Here is a 22,975-nt window from a genome sequence, read left to right as displayed (position 1 = left end):
AAAGCAGAATATTAGCCCTGCGCCTTCGTCCTCTCGATCCCTGGACATGGGATTCTCTGTGTTTCTTTTCAGGAGCCGATGGATTTCTGGGCCGCCTGCCGGTTTCCTCAGCGCCTCTGGGTGGAAGGTGCTCCGAAGAGCTGGCTTTGGGTTGCAAGTGACAGAAGCTCATCTTATCAGAGAGGCTACTTAGTGGTTAAGAGAAACGCTCTCGCAAAGCACACGCAGTTGGAGATCAAAAATTCAGTGTTCAGCGGCAGCCACATTACTTGAGAGCCCCCGTATTATTGTACACAGATAAAGAGAGAGCAGCCACGATCTGTCCGATGCAAAGCCACGCACACCGACTTCCGTGATTACGGGGACACAACGCTCGCACGTTTTTAAGCAAGATGGTGAGGATTCCAGTGAGTGCTTTAAAATCACAATTTTCAGCCAAAAGGAAGTATATTTGATTCCTTATAATACTTCAGGAGGCCAGGGTGGTAGGAAGTGAGCCGAGGACTGCCGCCGGCCTGGTGGGCATTTTGGGGACCTGGTCTGTGTGCAGGGGGTGCGAGGTCAGGGCCTGCTTCTGTAGATTTCAGCCACCAATCGAGATGTAATGAGTGGCTCCCAGGGCCTCGCCAGGCACAGGGCTGGGTGAACAGCCAGCCAGTGAGTCATCAAAGCCCTCGGTTTAGTTCTTGACGCCCAAAGCATGCCGCTAATTGTCTCCCTGGCGATAACCACAAAAGCCTTATCAAAACCCGCAAGTAGGATTTGCAGCTAAAGCCACTTCAAAGGTGAGGATGACACTGAAGTAACTATAATATCGCAAACAGCTTTAAGAGATTCTGTTTCATGGGTATCGTGGTATGTTTGAAAAATGACTGACACGAAATTTAAAAACTAGCCATGTTCTTTTTATACAATGTTAGGATGATTAGAGATTTTTACTAGTAGAAATATATTTATTTTTTTATTGATTTCAGAGAGGAAGGAAGAGAGATAGAAACATCGATGATGAGAATCATTGATCGGCTGCCTCCTGCACGCCCCATACTGGTGGGGATCAAGCCCCCAACCCGGGCATGTGCCCTGACCAGGAATCGAACAGTGACCTCCTAGTTCATAGGTTGACCCTCAACCACTGAGCCATGCCGGCTGGGCTAGGGATTTCAGTTATCTCTATATTTCCCACTCAATGTGGGAACGTGTCCATGGTAACAGCCATGGCCAACATGCAGATGCCTGATGAATTGTGGAATTTCCAGAGATTTTGTTCCATTGGTGGAACTTCCATCATTGCACAGCGCGTGTACACAGCAGTGCTGGCTGTCTCAGATCACCCCACTCCCGGGTCCTGGGCACAGGGTAGAGTCCCAGTAACCTGGTGCTGAATGAGACACGAATATCCATGTCAATGGAAAGGGCACCTAGAGGACAGGGCCAGGTATGGGTGGCTGTCCCACTTCTTCCTCTGTGATCTGGGGACAGTCAGGGGCTGCGTACGCCTTGGCGCCCTCTCTCTAAGTTGAGAATTAGGGAATTCAATGCTTGAGGTGTTCACAGAACAGTGAAAGCACCAGCCGTTAAAATCATAATCGTGCCCGGCCAGTGTGGCTCAGTGGTTGAGCGTCGACCTATGAACCGCAAGGTCATGGTTCAGGGCACATGCCCGGGTTTCGGGCTCAATCCTCAGTAGGGGGTGTGCTGATTAATGATACTTTCATCACTGATGTTTCTATCCCTCCCTTCCTCTCCCTTCCTCTCCGAAATCAATAAAAATATATTTAAAAAATAAAAAAATCATAATCACTATCCTTATTGTTTCCTGCAATTTGCACATTACATTGGGTGTTCATGTACCATCGCTCAATCATGAAGGGTTTTGCTTATTTTTATTTTTTCAGTCACCCTTTGTTTTATTTTTATAAACTTAACTTTGTTATTGAAAATATTACAGTGGTTTCTGCTTCTTTTTAAAAATTTACTTCTCTCCTATGCACGGCTGCCATATTCCTATTGATTTATAACCAGCCCCCTCCTCCGGCCGGGTCAGTTCACCGAGTCCCTCGCTGGTCCCTGGTTGGTGTCTCCTGGGTTTCACAACCACCGTCTCCTGCCAAGTACTCACATCAGTTCCCAAGTCAGGGAAAGAGCCGGATAAGCCTGTTGCATATATTTTTGCCATTGGAACTTTTGATGGACACTGTGCTTTGAATATGTAATGACGTATATTTAAATCTTACCAATTCACAATAGATGTTGGGAATACCAAACATACCTAACGATGATATTTTCAGTTTACTTGCAAACCCACATGCTCCATGGTCTAACTCCAGCCTGGTGCTGGGAGTGAGTCCCCGCGAGCACAGCTAACAGACTCGGCTCAGGGCAACGCTTTCGCCTGGTCCGGTTTAAAGCATCCCTCCTGGACCCGCTGAGGGTAACCTTTACTCTGCGTTGCCATCTTTCAAACAACGTAGGAGAGAGAGGAAGAGAAATCACCTCTGATCCCTTGACATGAATGTTAACTTTCTCACACTTATCAGAAATCCCAAGCCGAGTAAGGTGGTCACAGTTTAAGAGAAAAGCAGGCGTACTTGACTCAACACCTCACACTGAGCTTTCTGAACGGGGGCCGTGCCCGTTCCCCTGGGGTTTGGGGGATCGGGAAAATGCGTGTGGCTCTGTTTGCAGGGGCTGAGCTGGGCTGGCTGCCCGCACACACAGAAGCTGCCATTCCGGATGCAAACTCCCGCCGCCCCCCCACCCAACACGCAAGATACCTACGCGTCTTCTTGGTGGTGGCATTCACCGTGGCGCTGAAGGGCCCGGCACCTGCGCTGTTGTAAGCCCGGACGGCTGCGTGGTAGACCAGGTGGCTCTTCAGCCCGTGGAGCCGGGCCGCGGTCTCCCCTGCCACCACCTTCACTCTGCGCGGCGAGCCCTCCTCTCCACTGGTCCAGTACCGCACCTGGGGGCCGAGACACGACAGGTGCCCCCTTCACGCTCAGAGGCTCTCACTAAAGTGGGCGCCCTGATGTATGTCATTGTTTAGACAAGTATTCGCAAAGTGCCTACTGTGTGCTGCACACAGTGGGCTCTGAGCCATGGAGGCTCAAGGAGGAGACAGTACCTGGAGAAAGGAAAGGAGTTATTTGTCTACAGATGCCAAGGCCACCAAGAAAGGAAGATCGAGAGCTGAGGACCATCCTAATGGCATGGACGTTCCCTGAACGAGAACCGGACAGGCCGATCTCACCCTCGTGTCTCGGTCAAGCCTTCTAAAAACCGTACCTAGGGGTCCAGTTCCTTTTCGATGGCTATTTTTTTCCTTTTCTACCCCAACTAACGTTATTTTCATTCAACTTGTTGGGTTCATTTCAATATCCCTGGATATTCACATGGGACCACATGCTGGTGAAATGCCAGTGAAATGCCTGTTAAAAAGACGGACAGGGACGGAGCGAGGGGTGTGGCACCCTCCAGACCGAGCTTCAGAGAGCAAGTACCTCGTAGCCGAGGAGATGGCCACTGCTCAGCTTCCACGGGATGGCGCTCCAGGACACCTCAATTTCCGAGGAGGACAGGCTGTGGGCCCAGACGTGAGCTGGAGCCGCTGTAGGTTCTGCAAGGGAACACCAACCAAAATACAATGTTGGCAGGAAATTTAAAAAATCTACTGAAGTTCTTATTGTCAGAGAGCAGGTTAATACATTTGAAAATTCATAGACTATTCAGTAAAAATTATTTAACATCACGAACCATGTCATGAAAACAGAGACACTGGCCCACTTCCCTTCCTCAGGGACAGGGGACATCAGAGCCACGACTCAGGGGCCACGGTGGCCTGGGCTCTCCGCTCCTGCCCCCCCGTCCTCAGGCCTAGCTTGTCTCCCTCTTCCCCTCTGTCCTCTCCACCCACCACCATGCCTTCTCTTCACCCGCAGCTCCTGCTGGGAGCCCCTGTGCCCACAAATGCTACTGATTCTTCTTTTTTTAAAAAATAATTTTTTATTGACTTCAGAGAGGAAGGAGAGGGAGAGAGAGAGATAGAAACATCCATGATGAGAGAGAATTATGGATTGGCTGCCTCCTGCATTCCCCCTATTGGGGATCGAGCCCACAACCCGGGCCTGTGCCCTCACTGGGAATTGAACCGTGACCTCCTGGTTCATAGGTCAATGCTCAACCACTGAGCAACACCGGCTGGGCTGACCATCCTTTTGTGACTTGCCAAGGTCAAGGGCTCCAGAGTTCATTCATCCCAGAAGCATTCAGCGAGCACCTTCTCTGGCCGAGGCCCTCGCACACTCACGTGGAGGGTGGGCCCTCTGGAAGGTGTAGACACACATGCACAGTCCCAGGTCCCCCCTGTAACAGACAGCCCCCGGGGGGGCATCCTGGGTTCCCAGGGACCCCCTCTAGGGCACAGCTCTGAGAGGAGACTCCTCCCCAAGAATCCACTTCTTTGTTAACCGACCCAGCTCCCCACCATGGCTGACCAATATATACAGATTCCTGGCCCAGCCTGGGCCTCGGAGATGCTTCTCCTGGGGATGCGAACGTTGGTTTGGGAAGACGAGGAGAACTCGGGGCCTATCCGTCAGTCCGGGCGCCCGAGGCAGCCCGTCTGGGCCCCAGGGCATCTCTGATGAAGCCCCCCTCCCTCCTCCTCAATGAGGCTTTCTGTTGACCTCCTCCTTGGACTCAGAGAGAGATCCCAGTGTGTTTCCAGTAAGTCCCTCGCCTTTTTCATAGACAGATACCAGCCTCTCCTGACATCAGGAACAGAGAGGCCTTCACCCAAGTCCTCAGTGGAGGAGAATGAGAACAGGAGAAGGCGAGTGCGGGAGGGGTAAGGCGTGTCTGCCCCCTTCTGGCCTCCACCCCCCCCCCCCCCCCCCCCACCGGGGACCTCCAGGCCAAGAGCTCCCTGGTTGACTGCCATCCCTCCGGGGACCCCAGACCAGCCCTTGTCCCGAAACCCCAGCAGGGCTTGCAAATGGGGTCTGGCTGTGAATTTGTAACAGCTCTTTCTTTTGCAAAGATGTTTGTGATACCTGTTTGCTTTCTACTCAGCAGAAAAGGAGAGGATAAGAGGGGTGGGGTAGGAAGAAAACCTGAGTGACTTTATGCTTTCTGGCAGGCAGCTAGGGCCGCTGGGGGAACTGGCCGCAGAGGAGACCCTGTGAAATCTGTTTCCTGAGCTCAGAACAGTGCAGAGCAGAGGCCTCGGGTCAAAATCCTGGCTCAGGGCGTCTGCGTGGGTTTGGGCCCATTTCCTCTTTTCTTCCATCAAGCTTCCCTTTCCTCGTGTGTAAATGAGAAATCATAACCGCACCCACAGGTCTCTCCTTCCTGGAACACTGAACCCAGGCAACGCCAGCCAAGGGGAGCACTGGACACCTGTGAACTCAGAAGACAGCGCTCCGAGGCTCCTGACCTATGACCCCGCCATGTCACAGGGGTCTCCTCCGTCAGCGTTATTCTCTAAGCAGGGACAGTATCTGGGGGGCAGGAGGGCATAAAGAAAGGCCAAGCCACGGGATGGGGCCTAGTCCTGGTAGAAGGTGATGCACTGGGCCACAGCTCGAAGCGGCACCATCACACCTCCCCAAGGTCATGCCCTGGCCGCCCCTCCGGTGGGTCAACTTGCTCGGTCGTGGGAACCTGTGACCCTGGAGATGAGGGCATTTCCAGGAGAACATAGGGAATGGTCTTTTTTCTTTAATCCTCACCTGAGGATATGTTTACTGATGTTAGAGAGAGAAGGGGAGGGGGAGAGGGAGAGAGGGAGAGAGAGAAACGTCCATGTGAGAGAGAAACATCGATCACGCCCCAAGCAGGGACCGAACCTGAAACCTGGGTATGTGCCCTGATCAGGAACTGAACCTGCACGCGGGACGAGAGGAAGCTGTCACAGCTGGGACTCAGGATGTCCCCACAAACAGACCTGTGACCGGCCGTGACGTCCGCTCACCATCGGCCGAGTCAACACGTCACGTGGGCACCTCACCATGCCCCACACCCCCCAACCGTGGCTCGGTGGAGAACTGTATCTGAGGCCACAGAGAACTCCAAACCGGGCCGGGGCCACGGCTCGGGCTCAGGCTGGACCCGGAGCACAATCGCCGTGTGTGTACCTTCCTCTGCCGAGAACACGGTGGCCACGGGGCTGAACGGCCCTTCGCCCTTGTTGTTGTAGACGCCCACTTTCACTTGGTATGGCGCGAAGGGCACGATGCTCTCGTTCCTGAACACGTATCGTGGGGCGTCAGGGGACGTGACCACGGTCTGGATCCAGGTGGTGACGCCCAGGGGGCGGAAGGCGACGACGTACCCAAAGCCCTCGCCATTCTGCAGCTCCTCAGGGACCGGCTGTGACAGAGAGAACTCCCGTCACCTAGGGGACCAAGGCTGGGTGCGTGCCGCTGCCAGCCCGGCCTGCAGGGGGCGCACCAGGGAGGAATCCACACAGTATTGCCTGGGTGCTAAGCTAAGGGGAAGCACAGGGGGACCCAGGTGGGCAGTCATTCTGAAATTTTCCAAAGCTGTTCATGTGTTTGAGCATGATGTTTTCTGCCTGAGTCCTGAATGATGATGATAATAAGAATGATGATGGTAATAACAATAATAGTAAGTGGAATAAACACATCTCCTATGCCACCTTATCCCTCATGTTGACTTTAGGAACAGAAACCACACATGGATTTGACAATTAAGTACAAAACCGTAAAACTAGAAGAACGGGAAATAAAAACACGCACCCACTCAAAGCTGCATTTGGGTCACATCAAAAACTCCTACTCCCATCCCATCACGATCTCGACTTTTAACCTTTTTCAACGTCTTTAAATCATAGAGACAATGCTAGTGCTTCTGCTTTAAATGTGCTCATTGAAACTGTTCTTAACTGTGACATCCAGCAGCAGCTGAGAGGAGGGCCAGGCAGCCAGCACCTGCGGCGTCAGGGGCGCGTCCCAGGGGGGTCCCTCACCAGCGAGGGCACAGCTGCTCCGGACGCCGCACGGGCAGCTGGGGGTCAGCAGCCAGGACCAGACTCTCCCCCTGGGTTCCCCAGCCCGATGACCTCGGGCAAATTATTTAATAACTCTACGCCTTAGTGTTCTGTCTGTAAAATGTGACAACGATGCAATTTTTAAAAATATGAAAAATGCTAGGCCCAGTGATTAGCCGGCCTGAGCTTTAAAAGCATTAGCCTCCTGGCTGGCGTGGCTCAGTGGTTGAGCAATGACCTATGAACCAGGAGGTCACCGTTCGATTTCCTGTCAGGGCACATGCCCGGGTTGCGGGCTCCATCCCCAGTAGGGGGCGTGCAGGAGGCAGTCAATAGATGATGTTTTCTCTCATCAATATTTCCATCTTTCTCTCCCTCTCCCTTCCTCTCTGAAATTAATAAAAATGTATCTTTTTAAAAAGCACTGGCTGCCAGCAGGACCCCAACAACCCCCCTAGCACCCTCCAGGCCCCGAGGACTGTGAGAACAGCAGGATCCCAGCACCAGCCCCCCAAGAGCCCCCCCCACTTGAGGCCCCGAGGATTATGGGATCAGCAGGGCCCTGAAGAGAGATGCGACCCAGACACTCACCTCCCAAGTTATCACCAGTTCGGACCGGCTTCCGCCTCCCCCACTGACCTCAGAAGGAGGCACTTCAGGGACTGTGAGGTTAGAGAGACAGAGGTGAAACCCTACCTGCCTTTGGCAACGTGTGCCTGAAAGAAGATGCGATCTTGCTCGTTTTCCATAATTGACATAATCTGATCACAGGCACATTGTGTACACGTGTCTGCATATATGCAACATATCTCTCCATGTATGTACGCAGTGGGCCCTTGAGCAGCACTTATGCATGTGTTTTTCTCAGCGAACATCTGCCCTGGTTTGGATCTGCGGTCTGGAGTCCGCAATGCACAGAGGCAGAGCCAGCCACACGCACTGACCTACAACGTGCTGGACAGGGGCTGAGCACCTCGTATTTATTCACAGGGGTCCTGGCACCAACCCCAGGGGACACTGAGCTGCAACTTCAGTTTCTGAGAGTCTGACTGTCAAATGTATGAGCATCAGTGCCCCTAGCCCCTACCTGTTCAAGGGTAAGCTGCCTATATCTTTGGGGGGGAATCGGTACATAATTTACATTTGTATGAAATGATCAAGGTTTCAACCTGTAAGAAAACAAGTGGACTCAGTCAGAAGGTCTGCAAAACAAGGCCAGTGCTTCACCAGGAATGATAACAGGACGATCATAGAACAGCGGCTTTACATAAAAATGCCCTGCCTGGGAGTCTAGAGGCCCCTGATGAGCTACTGACCCTCTCACAGGCACCAGCTTTCTCTCCTATGCGAGCCGGTGCTGAGAAAGCCCCAGGATGCGGCTAGAATACAGGGTCCCTGCAGCTGGTCTCGTTCACAGCGGCACCCACCGCACCCAGGAGGTGCTTGGCCACAGGGGATGCTCCTTAACATGCCAGGTGAGAAAATGAATGAGCACCAGGCAGATGTGGTCCCCATGGCCCACAGCATCCAGGTCTGGCACCCGTGCTATCTACGTCGCCCCGAGTGAGGCAGCCTCGTTCAAGTTATGGAAACGGGTGCCATCACTCGGATCCTGGCTTAGAGCCGACATGGACACACGGGCTGTGTTTAAAACAACGTTTCATGGAGTATCGCTTCATATTACAGAATCCGACAGGGAGCCGTTGCATCCCCTCAGATGCCTCGATCATGGGACAGGATGCCCGATTTTTTATTTTTAGCTGTGACGTCAGGATATTTTCAGAACTGTCAAACAGTCGTATGGTTCACGTGAATCGTTTCCTGAGGTGGGGCATTCTAGCAATGGTTCTCTCCTGGCTGAAGCCTCACAGGCCGGATGTCCCTCCTCGTGCCCTGTTTGAACTCATTCGGGGGCCGGCGGCGGAGCGAGGTTTCCTGGCCGCCGACTCCGAGTCATCATTATCCCACAGTCTGTCGGGGCTCCTTACAAATGAAAACAGCACTTCCCTGCTAACAGGGTGACGAGGTCAGCGAGTAATTATCACCTTAAGTGACAACACCAGATCCACTCAACATGCATTAGTGGACGCCGACAATGCCCTGGACGCTGGACATGCCAGAGTACATCTGAAGCACGTTCAAGGGAGTCTTTCTGACAAGTGCTGTACGGCCAGTCCTGCCATTAAAGACGGGGGCTCATTGCACCGATGGGTCACTGAGGCCGGTCCCCCGCTGGCCGGGAGACCAAGGCCGAGGGGAATGCAAGCTCGCCCCCGGGGAAACCTGCCAACCCGCTCGTTACTCAGGAAACGGAACACTAACCTGCCTCTTCAGTTCTTACTTTTTCTGAGGGCAAACTGGGTTCTCCACCTCCGATTCTGTTGCTGGCTACAACCCGAAATTCGTACTCCACCCACGGGTTTAACTCGACTACAGTGGCAGTGTGTGTATTCCCATCAATGACCTCGGGCACTACAAAGAGCAAGTCAGAGAGGTCAGAGTCTGCGTGGTTCGGTGCCGACTGGCAATCCACGGACAGGTACCCACGGCATCGGCCTGACCCCTTACCTGTCCTGGAGGCCTGCCAGCCCACGGAGAAAGGGGTCCTCGCCTGGACGGAATAGGAGGTGATGGGGCTGTGGTTGTCGGGGCCTTCTGTCCAGGACACCTGGGCTGTTGTGTCTGTAATCTCTTCCACCTGCACGTTTCCTGGTGGCCCAGGGGAGCCTGGGAAGGCAAGCAGGAGGAGCTAGGCCGCATGTGTCACCCTCTTTTTCCCAAGGGAAGGGCATGCCACATGACCACTTTAATATTGCCAGAATCCTGACTTCAAAGGCACTCACAGAAAAGGCCATTTACCTGTAATAACCTCCCCCCCCCCTCTGTTGTCAGGCCTTAAATCTGACTGTGAGGCAGTCATTCCGCAATCGGGATGGCTCACAGCGGCACATGACGCCAGCTTTTGAGGCCCCAGTTCAGAAGGATTTCTGCACTTCTTCAAACTCAATGTTTTTGCTTTGGGCGGGGTTCCCACTCCTGCCACCACTGGGCACATCTCAGTCGTCCCAGAAGGTCATCTGGGCTGCTGTGCTCTGGGAGACATGCGGGTCATTTCAGCCCAGCAGCAAATCAGCACCTTGGAGAGCAGCTCAGGTCCCCTACGCCCGTGGTCGGCAAACGGTGGCTCTCGAGCCACATGCGGCTCTTTGGCCTCTTGAGTGTGGCTCTTCCTAAGCCTTAGGAGTACCCTAATTAAGTTAATAACAGTGTACCTACCTATATAGTTTAAGTTTAAGAAATTTGGCTCTCAAAAGAAATTTCAATCGTTGTACTGTTGATATCTGGCTCTGTTGACTAGTGAGTTTGCCGACCACTGCCGAAGGCATTCAGGATGACACTGATTCTTCTGGAATTTCCATACACATGCACACACAAGTACACACATACACACACAAAACACACATACACGTCTACACGCACCACACGCGCACGTGTGCACACACATGTGCGTACATGCACATGCATATGCACAAGTGTGTGCATGCCATGCACATGCATGCACACGCGATGATTCCCTTTCATATTAAACTCGATCACTGACTTCACTACATGCTCACAGCACATCAGCTGAGCAGTTGCTGTGCTAAAGCTATACGGAGGGTGGAGTTGAAATTTTTACTTCTTTGAATTTGCACCCATCCTTACTATCACATTCTCAGGGACCAGGGAACAAATCAACATTAAAATCGCACGCTCCTCTGCCCCCTCATCCTGGTTTCACTGCGGGGAGAAAGGCCCAGGGAAGATGTTCAATAAGAAACACGGTGGCATCGGCGTTTACCTCTCACTACAAGGTCAGCGGCCGAGGAGACACTGTCCACCGCGCTCTGCACCACGCAGACGTACTTCCCCCCGTGCTTCAGCTGGATGTTCCTGATCATTAAATCGCCCGATGAGCTCTGCGGGAATAAACACGCAAGGAGCACACTTTTGTTCTGCAAACACAAACCCTTGTGAAGGCTGTGGCCAAGGAGGAGACCTGTATCCAGGGAGAACACGTGGGGGAGATGAAGACCAACACCCCAGAACGTATGGAAATAGGAACAACAGGGAGAAAACCACACAGGAGATAGGGGGAAACCGCCAGGCCTGCAGACAGATCTCCATGGCTGAAGACCAGCTTTCCTCCGGGCATTTATGTTTCAAAAATAAATGAGGGCAGAGGCTATGGTCTCAGAGTCTATTTCCTCCTATCAGGTGACACTTCTCTTTATAGCCAGCTCAGCACCCGCTCCTGCTTTTCTCCGGTTCCCACCTGTGTGCAAATCTCCTGGGAAGAGGAGGGGGTGCGTGGGTTTCCGGGGGGCGGGGGTGGGGGGGTAGGGGCAGATTTGGGCAGCCAGGCTGGCTGGAGCTTTCTGAGCTTATGTAATTTTCCCCAAAAGGTGCGTTGGCTTTTTGTAATCAATGAATATTGCATATGCAGCCTAGTCCTGATGGCAAGGGGCTGGATGGGTTGAAAGCTGTGATTTTGGGTTTTCATTTTTTAAACAGCCCCTCTCCCTCCTAAAAGACCACTTTGGAAACACTCGGGGTGAAAGACAAGCAGACCGACCTCCCCCCGTGTTCACGCCAATGCTGCCACTGGCACACAATCCCAGGGCAGAGCTGTCACGTGACTCCTCACGCAGCAGGAAACCAATTTCCCGAATTGCCTGTGCTTAAGGGTCATGTCGCGGTGGAGGGCTTACTGATTTATGCTGACGGCAGAATACTGTCACCAAGGCACAGGTCCATGCACCAATTCAAGGCCACGAACCAGCCTCCAGCCCAGCGGCTCTCAACCTGTGGGTCGCGACCCCTTTGGCAGTCGAACGACCCTTTCACGGGGGTCGCCTAAGACCATCCTGCATATCAGATATTTACATGACGATTCATAACAGTAGCAACATTACAGTTATGAAGTAGCAACGAAAATAATTTTATGGTTGGGTCACAACATGAGGAACTGTATTTAAGGGGCCAGAAGGTTGAGTACCACTGCTCTAGACAAAGACCTGAATTCCCAAGCGAAGGGATTCCCTTATAAAACTATGTTTCCGCTACCTGTCTCTTATAGGGAGATGGCTTCATTCCTCATGCAGAACCTACACCAAGCAGGGCAGCCGAGTAACCACGGGTGAAGCTCTCAACAGCCTGACTCGGTTAGAACCACAAATGAGGAAACCAGACTTCTGAGGCATTTCCTGAGCACCACACTTGCACTGCTTTTCGAGTCTACACCGAGCAGGAAGGAAGGGCCACTCACCCCGCCCACCTTCTCCAGGTGAGAGCCGTCCTTCTGGAAGTCGGCGAGCGCCCCGTTGAAGTACCAGGTGAACGCGACGTCCAGCAGGGGGTCGTGCCGCACCTGGCAGGGCAGGACCACGCTCTCGCCCACGGACACGTCCATGTTGGACGGCGCCAGTGTTATTCTCGTGGGGTCTGGGGGTAGGAATCAGGTTTTAAGCAAAACGCCAGCATTTTGTTTCCATGAAAGCGACGTTCCCAGGCCGACTGCTCATCTAGCCTAGAGTGTGCATGTCCGCCCCGGCTCACCTCCCACACGCCCCCGAGTTTCAGATGGTTTGCAGTGTTCTCCTTCCACTAATTCCCTGCTTGTCATTCCCACTGTTTGTTTTCTTCCGACCTCAGCTAGGAGGCCGGCCTCCCAGGGCAGCATCTTCATCTGCGCTGATGACATGACCCGAGGACCTGCGCACAGTAGGTGCTCTGGTTTTTTCTTGAATGAGTACGTCAGGGGTGGGGAAACCTTTTTTCTGCCAAAGGCCATGTGGCTACTTAGAACATCATTCTCAGGCCATACAAAATTATCCGCTTAAAAATGGGCCTGCTCCATTTGGTCAAAGGTTTCACTTACTCACCCCTCATGCCTGGGCAGGGCCAGACCAAAGGATTTCATGGGCCCTCTACGGCCCTCGGGCCAGACATTCCCCATAAATGAGCAGAATAAATGCACAACTCTAAGTGGCTTTTACGGATATCAACGACCCTTCCGTGGTCATAAACATCTCCAGACACCATCAAGGATATTGAGAAAGACAGAGAGGATCCCAGAGACCTCACAGAGCAGAACAGCGTGACGGAACGCAGGTCACCAGCACGGTGACCCGTGTGCTTCCGCCCGCGTGGGGACCCCACCTGTGACCACCAGGCGCGTGGAGCCGTTGGCCGTCCCGAACTGGTTTTCTGCGAAGCAGGTGTACGTCCCAGCGTCGGCCTTCGTCACGTTGGCGATGCTGAGCCCTCCATCTTTTAGGAAAGAAATTCTAAAGGAAATACAGATTTGACAAGTAAATGTATAGCAGTCCCATCCCCCCCCCCCCCCAAATAAATAGCAATTTTTCTAACAGAAGTGCTGCCTTACGCTAGTACATTTGAGGCATTCTTGGAAATAAAGGGAAATGGAAGTTAAGTTTCCGTCCCCCGGGAGAGATGACTTAACTGCATTACCGACCTTGCACCTAATTTGGGAGGTTCCAACATCAAATAAGTGGGGAATATTTTCCACACAGGCCTGGTGTGGCAGGTCGCTCGTGCCTTACCCTCATCCATTTGGAGAAAATAAAAAGTGGGCCGAGACTGTTTTCCTTAAATTTAGAACAGGACCCGAGAAATAAGGAACCCACTGGCTTTTCATTATGAACCTGGGAGAAGCACATTCAACCCAGGAAAATGCAGATTTTTAAAATATATATACTTTTATTGATTTCAGAGAGAGGAAGGGAGAGGGGGAGAGAGACACACACATCAATGATGAGAGAGGATCACTGATCGGCTGCCTCCCGCACGCCCCACACTGGGGATCGAGCCCACAACCCGGGCATGTACCCTGACTGGGAATCGAACCTACAAAAGGGTTCTTCCCTCCCTCCCTTTTGTAGGGGAGGCAGAAAGGAGAAAACTGGCGGAGAAAAGTCTCAAAGGGAGAAGCGTGAGTATAAGCACGTGACCCACCACGAAGGCTAATCCCACCGGAGGGAGTTTTCTGCCCTGACCCCAAAGAGCACAGCACTGATCCGTAACTTCCATCCAGAAATTCGGCCTGCCAGGGCTAATATAGAAAAGCGATTTGCTGGAGATGTTCATAAGTGGAGGAAGCGGAGAGAGGATGCCGGGAGGCCTCGGAGACATTTACACGGGAGGCATCGGCCCGGAGTGAGAGGGAGGAGGTGGGACAGGGGCCTCCAGGAAGCTGGGCCCCACCCTGGGAGGGTGGAGAGCGCTCAGACCAGGGACCGATGTCGCTTGTGGAATGACTGGGAGTTCAGCTTACACGGATGCTCTGGCTGGTACCGGAGAACAGCCAGGCAATGACAGCTGTCTTCCCGTGCTGAGATGGGGTGTGACAGCGGAACTTTCAGGACACATACGGACCCATTAGGAATGTTGGGAGAACAGGAAATCCCCCGGGCATGAGGCAAGAACCCTCACTCCTGACTAGCAAGCCTGCCCCCCGCCCCGCTGGCCACCCTGAGTGGAGGGGCAGCAACCCAGGCAAGGCTGCCACGCAGGAGGTGCACCGACTCCTAACACACGCCTCCCAGAGAACGCACACTCCTCAGCGGGAAAGCCTGTGAGCTCAGGCTATCTCCTTCCACAGCGGGTTCTTCCAGGAAGTGCTCAGAGGCCCACCGGGCACATCACGGCAGACACACAGACACCCGTCAGGAAAGGATGGAGGGACTGCTTCCAGCAGCCAGCCTTCCATAACCCACACCGCCCCACAGCACCCGTGGGTGACACGGCTCCCTAGGCTTTCAGGGCATGCTTTCTGGAAGCGGCCAGGGCCCCGATGCGGGCGGCGCCGGGCGAGGCACCAGAGTTAAATGTGGGTTCACGAGATGAGCGTTCAGAAGGTGGCCGGCTCTCCAGCTCGCTCTGAGGAGCGGGCAGCTCCACACTCTGCCTCTACGGCCCCCTCCATTGGCCTCCCCCTTTCGTCGTCAAAGGGGTTATTTTACTTAACCTCGTGCACCTGCGGACGGCTTGGGATGATAAAGGTCATTGCCCTCAGCTGCCCGAGGGCCCAGGCCGCGCTTCAGCGATGGCATCGCATGTACGACCCTTCAGACGCCTGTTTGTTCAGAAAGCCCACCGTTGTCTTGGCAACACTGACCTGAACTGCGTGGCCACAGCCGAGCATCGGTAATAACACAGTCTGATTAGAGAGGGGAAAGTGCGGAGCAGGCTGCCTGGGAGCCAGGGTTCCTGCGACCTGGCTGCCCCCACCCCTACCCCCCGGGTTCGGAGCGTCACTGTAGTTGATTCCGTGTGAGCGGAACCGACAGGCCGCCACCGTGCCCCTCGGGAGCGCGTCTCAGAGCGGCCGGGTCACAGGAGGCGGCCAGGACTCACGGCGGTGCGGAGGCCACATGGAGATTTGGACTCCATCTTCTGAGCACGTTCATGTGGTCCCTTCTCTCCAGGCAGCAGACACCGTCCTCCTCCCGAACTCAGGAGCCGGACCCGTCCCCCCCACCCCCTGCCCCGGGGAGGGTCCACGAGACCCCGCTGTCCCTCCAGGCCCGGCTCTGAGAATCAGGTGGGCTTTCCCTACACTCTCTTCACACACTGTCACAGGACACACGTGGCCAAGGACCGCAGGAGCGACACGGAAGGAAGTCCAGTGAGCCCTGCCCTGGGGCTTGGAAAGGGGACCCCGGCGGGGAACAAGGAGCCGGGCTGGGGTGGAAGCCGGATTTCTTAGGCTGAGAAGAAACTGCAGCCGAGGAAATGGCAGTGAGCACTCAGCTTCCCTCTCCTTCCTTTCGGCGAGAATTCAAAGGCAACACCACGCCCTCGAGTAGTGCCTCTTGATGGAATTAACAACGGTCAGTGTTACTACTTCCAGAGAAAGAACCTGTTTCTTCCTCAACATATTCGCAGAAAAGAGCAAAGGCAGTCTGCAGTGACGCCACAACTGCATTACCGTGCTTTGCTTTGCTTTTTCAGTGGGGGGGGGGGTGTCGGGCTGCTCCTGGGATTTGGGGCTTCTGAGATCTGGGGAGACACACCCAGTAGGTGAAACTGTGATGCTGAGCCTGGATACATAGTATCAAGTTTGAACAAGAAACTGGTGTGAAGTAGGTGCCTTAACCAGCTCTCCCAACCGCAATCATAGCATCGGCAAAGTATTTTAAATGTGGCCTTAACGTTCATAATCCATAAAAAGTCATATTTGAAATATAGATTTAACAGCCGCATGGTGACCTGCAAATTGTAGCTGATAGGATTTTAGAAACCACTTGAAAGCAGCAATTTCTTTAATAATATTTGGGTGGAATTTATTTATTTAAGGTTTAAATAATGGAAAACTCAATTGATTATTGTAAAAAAAATTTAGAAAGGTCCTTTCTCATTTCTCATCTCTTTCCTTTTGAACCCAGTCTCGCTACTTACTTTTAAGTATCTGGGCAACACGGTGGAAAAGGTTAGTATTAGAAACAACCTCGGCCGCTGCCGGGCCCGCGCCGGAGACCCCGTGGGAAAGCCGCCAGCGTAGGTGCCTCACATAAACCACTCGCTTTACCTGTGCGACTCCTGAGGTCAGGAAAGGGGCGTCCGGGCTGGGAGAGAAACAGGGCAGGGACAGCGTTGGGAGCAATTTGCCCAAAGGAAACCCTGTCCTTTCCCTGCCGGTCAGGGGAGGCCAGGAGTTCAGCCAACCTCTCGCTAAGAACGTGAGCCAAGCAAATGGCACCAAGCAGAATGCCGAACCCGGCGACGCAGGGCTTTCGGGCCCGTGTCACAAGCAGAGGCACCACGACTCCGGGCTGAGCGACGTGTCCAACTAATGTCACACGTGGCTGCTCCTCTCTCCCCATGGGCTGAAGTTAAACCAAAAAGCAAATACAACTCTCCGTTAACTTCACCCGGCCCAGGGAGTAACGGGCATAGAGATGAGCATGTGCATACACACGCAGGCATACACAGAACCACACACATGCACACTCAGACACGTCAGCAGCCTGTGCTTGTCAGGGCGGAAGTTTAGATCCTGCCCCGAAGGGATCTCACCGGATGGAAGACTCCATGTGTCCCCAAAAGCAAAGGGGACCCGCATCTCTCGAGTTTTTCAAGGACCTGAAGCTGCTCATGAGGTTGGGATGAGACGAGCGTAAAACTGCATGTAAGATTTTAAGGAAATTCGGGTACCTGCATGCCGTCTTAGTGAGCCTCGTTGGTGAGCAGGTCTGAGCTTGAACAAATGCATGAGCTTGTGTAACCATGTCACAACCCAGCCTTAGAAGAATTCCCTCACCCCAACCCCCCCACCCCCCTCCTGTGACCCCGACAGTCACCCTCTCCACCCACGCTCAGCTCCGCAAGCAGGGACTGCTGTTCTTGTCCCCAAAGCTGTGCCTTTTCCAGGAATGTCATCGACATGGCACCCCCAGCCTATAATGCTGATGGCATTTTAACAGCCACCTGCTAACTATGCAAAAAATACACTGAGAATGGGTTAATACGTTTTAAAAACACTGTCGGCATCACGGTCACTGATATTTGAAAGAAATCTTTACCATTTCCTCCTTTTAGGAGCATTTAAATGTCTACATTAAATGCCGCATAGAACATAAAACAATTTTAATGTGTTTAATTAGAAATAATGGGCCATCCTTCGCCTCGCCTCTGAATGAAGGCCGTCGCAGTAAAGCATCTACCGTGATCGGCGGCGGCATTCAGGTGAAAGCCCCATTAAAAAAAAATAATTGGCGAATGCATTTTAAAGGCTACCCAGGGACTCGGGAAGCTCAGCAGCCTTTCAAATGCGCCAACAGGAGGTTTCTTCTTGCTGACGGCGCCTGTTTGCACTGTCCGGGCCTTTTTCAAGTTTACTTTGCTTCAGGGAGAACAGTCCCCCCATCTTCATTCCGGTCTTGGAAACTCGTGGGTTTGGGGAAATGGGTCAATGCCACAGCTCGGTGACACTGATGCGTCTGAGACCTGGGACGCTGGGCGGGGAGGGGAGGGCTTGTGGTCAGGCGTTGCTGGGCTCAGAGCGCGCACACCTCCTGCAGGGAGAGGGGCGGCACTGCTTCCTCACAGGGGGTGGCACACCCGAGAAAATAAACGGCAGGAGCATCCCCAAACAAAACAAAACAACTTCGCCCCATGTCGACACCGGTGATGTCCGCCAGGTGAGTCACGCTGACCTTTGACTTGAGTTGACTTAATACATGAATTACTTACTAGTATCCACTGTAACCGTCAGCCCTTTAAATGGGATTGTAAAGCAGGCATCCTCCACTCAACGGTTACGTTTCCACCCACTTCCCAGGTGAGAGGCAGACCCGCCCACGTGCCGACAGGTGCTAGGTGCCCGCCGAGAGCACCTGGTCCACCGCGTGGTTCCCGCGGCCGTCCGCCTGCTCACGGCTTCCACATCCCGTCTGCGGCTCAGCCTTCTCCCGCGTCCCGATGTGTCCGATGACTCTCCAGGTGCGCAGACACATCCGGCTGGTCCTTCCACACCACTGCACACGCAGCCAGCCCCAGATGAACGTGCACTCCCTGCCCCTGTCGGCTCCTTCCGGAACCTTCCGTCTCCCTGACCAGGTCTTCCAGGCACCGCCCTGGTGCCCACGCTGGAAACTGAGGTGTCACCTTTGACTCCTTCCTATCTTCTTGTTTCTTCAAATCATGAACCCCATCCTCTCGGAGGTCCTGCTGATCCGACCTCCCTCCCGGAACCTCCTCTCTGTTCTCACGGCCATTTCCTTGGTTTGCTGCTAACTGGGCATCTCCATCCCCATCCACGCTCCCCATGGCCACCGCACCGATTTTCTGTTGTTAATCCTCACCAGAGGATATTTCCCCATTGATTTTTATTTTTTGGGAGTTTTTTTTGTTTGTTTTTTTGAGTTTTCTCAATGTTGATATCCAAGCTTCCAAGAAGCAGTCATTTAATAATAATAGTAACAACAATAATGACATTTCCCCACTGTTTTTATGCCTATGGATAAGAATTATATTTCGAAATCTCATCTGATATATTTTTCTTCTTGATAACTAATTTGTTTTTAATTTTGCATCTATTCCACCATTAAAATTGGATAGAGAGGATAACGTTTATTGCATAATTTAAGGGAGAACAGAGAGGACAGAATAATCTTTTGGCTTCTTAGTTCCTAAGTAGATTTCTTTCTTTCTTTCTTTTTTCTTTTACTTTTTGAAACTTTTTTTTCAATTGCAGTTTACATTCAATATTAATTTTGTATTAGTTTCCAGGTTACAGCATAGTGGTTAGAAAATGATATACTTTCCTAAGTAGATTTTTGAGATATGATTATTCCTGAAGGCCACGTTTTCAAGAGCCCTGACTAGGAATCGAATCGTGACCTCTTGAGTCATAGGTCAATGCTCCACCACTGAGCCACGATGGCTGGGCTTCCATGAATTTTTGAAAAGCTTTTTACTTTTGTCGTATGTCCTCTGCTCTTTTGTTCACATCAAAACATGTTTTTCAGCTTTCCAATTTATTTTCTTTGTGGTTAGAGAACATACACAGCACGATTTCAAAGCTTTTAAGTTTATTGAGGCGGGAGAGAGCGAGGGGAGGAGGAGAGCGAGGGGAGGAGCTTTTTGGAGAGGCTATTTTCCCACTGATTTTTAGAGAGAGAGGAAGGAAGAGGAAGAGACAGAGAAACATCAACGTGAGAGAGAGACACATCGACTGGTTGCCTCCCGTATGAGCCTCCACCAGGGCCAGGATTCAGCCTGCAATCGAAGTGTGTGCCCTTGACCAGAATCGAACCCGGGACTCTTCAGTCCAAAGGCTGATGCTCTAGCCACTGAGCCAAACAAGCTCGGACCACCACTCCGATTTTTTAAAACAGAAATCTGATCTCTGATGTTGCTACTTTGACTTCTGCTGCCCCCCAGGGCCCACAGAACCGAGCCCGGACTCCGCAATTCAGCAACCATGTCATTCCCAGTGAGACCCCTGCTCATCCCACGGCACCCCTCCTCGGGTGCTGTCCACTCGAGGGGCACGGAGCCTTCATCACCGCGAGGCCATGCCCAGGCCGCCTAGGCCTCTTTGCCCCTCATGTGCTGTTCCCTGTGCCTGGCACGCTTCTTCAAGAACCCTTGTCACCTCTCCGGTCTCACTGACCCGGGTCCCCCAGCAAACCTGCTCCTGCTCCCTCACATGCAGATGGGCCTTCTCGGGGAATCACAGAGCCTCCTGTTCTCCCCCAAGTGGGCACCCCTGTGACCCCTGTGTCTCCTTCACAGACTCCAAGAAGCTGAGAACAAGGGGAGAGATGTGTGTGATAAACACCTAGCCCAGCCGGCGTGTCTCAGTGGTTGACCCCTGACCTATGAACCAGGAGGTCACAGTTTGATTCCACTCAGGGCACATGCCCGGGTTGCGGGATCCATCCCCAGTGTGGGATGTGCAGGAGGCAGCCCAGCAAGGATTCTCTCTCATCACTGATGTTTCCATCTCTCTCCCCCTCTCCCTTCCTCTCTGAGATCAATAAAAACATATTTAAACAAAGACTAAATACCTAGTGACTAGCCTGTGCTGGTCCTCAGAATATTTCCAAATGGAAGAAGGAGCACTTAACGCTGAGAGCCTGGGCCGCTCTCCGCACCATAAGCCTGTTATCTGCTCAGAGCAGCTCTTCGGAGACCTCAGCTGGGAACTAACCCCTATTCCCTGAGCCTGAGACGCTCCCCCACCTGAGAGCAACGCTGGCATCTATGAGGACAGGAGGGAAAGTCCTGTCTAAGGTGAAGTCCTCTCGGCGAAGAGGGAGAGAGCGCTATTTTAAATTCCAGGGCCTGGCTACTGTCAACAGGAGGGGAGTATAGAACAAAACAGGCTACCCTGGTCCTGAAACACCTCCCGTTGTGTTGAAATGCGACTGCGTCTCACCTCCTATTGAAAACCTAGTCAGAATGTGGAAAATGAAGGATGGAATCCTCATTGGAAATGGAGCCGGCTGGACTGAAAGGGGGCGCTGTCCTGCTCTGCCACCTGGACCCCAAAGAGGAGGACAGACCAGGGCAGCGGAGGAGGGAAGGGATCCTCCTGGCCAGCAGAACACCCCACCTGTCAGTCCTCACCTGCACCTCTGGCTGAGCTGTGACATTAGCCCCGCCCCCAGGATGCTGTGACCACACCAGCTCCTCCAAAGGGCCCTCCCGCTCCTCCTCCTCTAGGATCGAGTCCAGCTGCTCCTTGACCTTGACCGGGGAGGGTGCACCCCAGCTCCCAGTCCCCAGGGCATCCCCCTGCTATTCCGGAGCAAACCCGTCTTGCAGGTGAAACAACTGCCTCTTCGACAGTGTCTGAGGCCCGCAGGTCTCCCCGGGGAGAGTGGGAGGAAACCAAGCCAATACCTTCCATCCTCCCGCACGGTCACCTCGCCTCTTTTCCAGGAGCACACGGCCCGGGGGGCGGCTCGGGGCCGGCAGTCCAGGCCCACCACGCTGCCCACCTGCGCCCGCACCAGCTTCTTCATGGGAGTCGCGGAGAAGTCCGGAGCGGAGGCTGGAGAGGAGGGAGGAACAGGAGGGAGGACCAGGGCTCAGGTTAAAAACACAGAAGCCACTGGGGCGTAGGCCTTGTTGAGAAACCCCGACCCACTCCCCGGGAAAACCGTACATGTTATCAGATGTGGGAATATAAAAATAAGTATTTCTGCCCGGCCGGCGTGGCTCAGTGGTTGAGCATCGACCGATGAACCAGGAGGTCACGGTTCGATTGCCAGTCAGGGCACATGCCCGGTTGAGGGCTTGATCTCCAGTGTGGGGCGTGCAGGAGGCAGCCGATCCATGATTCTCTCTCATCATTGATGTTTCTATCTCTCCCTCTCCCTTCCCCTCTGGAATCAAGAACAATAAATGAAAAAAAGAAAAGTAAGTATTTCTGCTTCTGGCAAAATGGAGGGCTTAGGGAAAATAACAAGACCAGAGAAGGGGCGCCTCACCCAGCACCCGGAGCTCGGCGCTGGAGTAGGCGAGGCCGTGCTTGTTCTCCGCCACGCACTGGAACATGCCCGCGTCCGCCACGCTCAGGTTCACGATGCTCAGGGCGCCGTTCTCCAGCTGGATCCGCTCCTGCACGGAGACCAAGACCTCCCCCAGGTCAGTGTGTCCACCCACCGTGTGAGAGCAGCGGAACTGCTGGAAACTACTTTTTTTTTTGTTAATCCTCCCCAAGGATATTTTTTCCGTTGATTTTTTATTTTTTTATTTTTATCGTTCCCATTGATTTTTAGAGAGAGTGGAAGGGAGGGGGAGAGACACAGAGAGAGAGAGAGAAATATCGACCTGAGAGAGACACATTGTCTGGTTGTCTCCCATAGGTGCCCCGAGTGAGCTGGGACTGAACCGACAACCCAGGTAACGTGCCCTTGACTGAAATCAAACCAGGGGCCCTGCAGTCTGCAGGCCGACGCTCCATGAACTGAGCAAACCCAGCCAAGGCTGAGGACAACTTCTTCACAAGATCCTCCTCGTGTCCTCAGATGACCAGGCCACCTGCCTTGAAATCTAAACTCTTCTTCATTTGAAAATGTGGGAATGATTAGTGTGAGAGCCATGCACTGAAATACTAACAAGCATGTCAGTCTGAAAGGATATCTGTAAGTAACCAGGAAAGGCATTTAACTCTTCCTTAAGTATATCTGCAAGTAACAAAGAAAGAGGTAAAATGCTGCCATCACTTACTCTTCCAGAATGCTTTTAAAGTACATATATTTTTTTACTGATTTCAGAAAGGAAGGGAAAGGGAGAGAGAGAGAGATCTTTAACATTAAAGACCCTTAAAAATGTCACAAGCTTTCCATCTCCTCAACTGCAAAGGTTTTCACCATTTTTTTAAAAAACCATGTTGATTAAAGACACTATACATTCTGCGCATTAAAAAGTGTTCTGGGGCTTGGCCGG

General features: G+C 52.9%; 1 protein-coding gene across 3 annotated transcripts in view; it reads right to left on the bottom strand.

The window, feature by feature from the left end:
- Nucleotides 1-22,975, bottom strand: part of CNTN3 (contactin 3) — a 115,625-nt gene that overhangs the window by 5,402 nt on the left and 87,248 nt on the right. For 2 of the 3 annotated variants that reach the window (XM_070391459.1, XM_070391461.1), the window contains 11 exons: nt 22,015-22,144; nt 21,425-21,575; nt 13,211-13,338; nt 12,318-12,493; nt 10,851-10,968; nt 9,578-9,736; nt 9,332-9,481; nt 7,601-7,671; nt 6,135-6,369; nt 3,501-3,616; nt 2,779-2,962 (listed from right to left, as the gene is read on the bottom strand). In XM_070391459.1, coding sequence (XP_070247560.1) covers nt 2,779-2,962; nt 3,501-3,616; nt 6,135-6,369; nt 7,601-7,671; nt 9,332-9,481; nt 9,578-9,736; nt 10,851-10,968; nt 12,318-12,493; nt 13,211-13,338; nt 21,425-21,575; nt 22,015-22,144 — 1,618 coding nt within the window. The remainder of the gene's footprint in view (nt 1-2,778; nt 2,963-3,500; nt 3,617-6,134; nt 6,370-7,600; nt 7,672-9,331; nt 9,482-9,577; nt 9,737-10,850; nt 10,969-12,317; nt 12,494-13,210; nt 13,339-21,424; nt 21,576-22,014; nt 22,145-22,975) is intronic. The other variant, XM_070391460.1, reaches the window with a different exon arrangement.

Source organism: Myotis yumanensis, unplaced genomic scaffold, assembly GCF_028538775.1.
Source record: "Myotis yumanensis isolate MYYU_CA2020_CCGP unplaced genomic scaffold, mMyoYum1.0.hap1 SCAF_14, whole genome shotgun sequence".
Taxonomy (NCBI): Eukaryota; Metazoa; Chordata; class Mammalia; order Chiroptera; family Vespertilionidae; genus Myotis; species Myotis yumanensis.
Note: the sequence above shows the minus strand (reverse complement) of the source record. Positions and strands in the feature narration are given on the sequence as shown.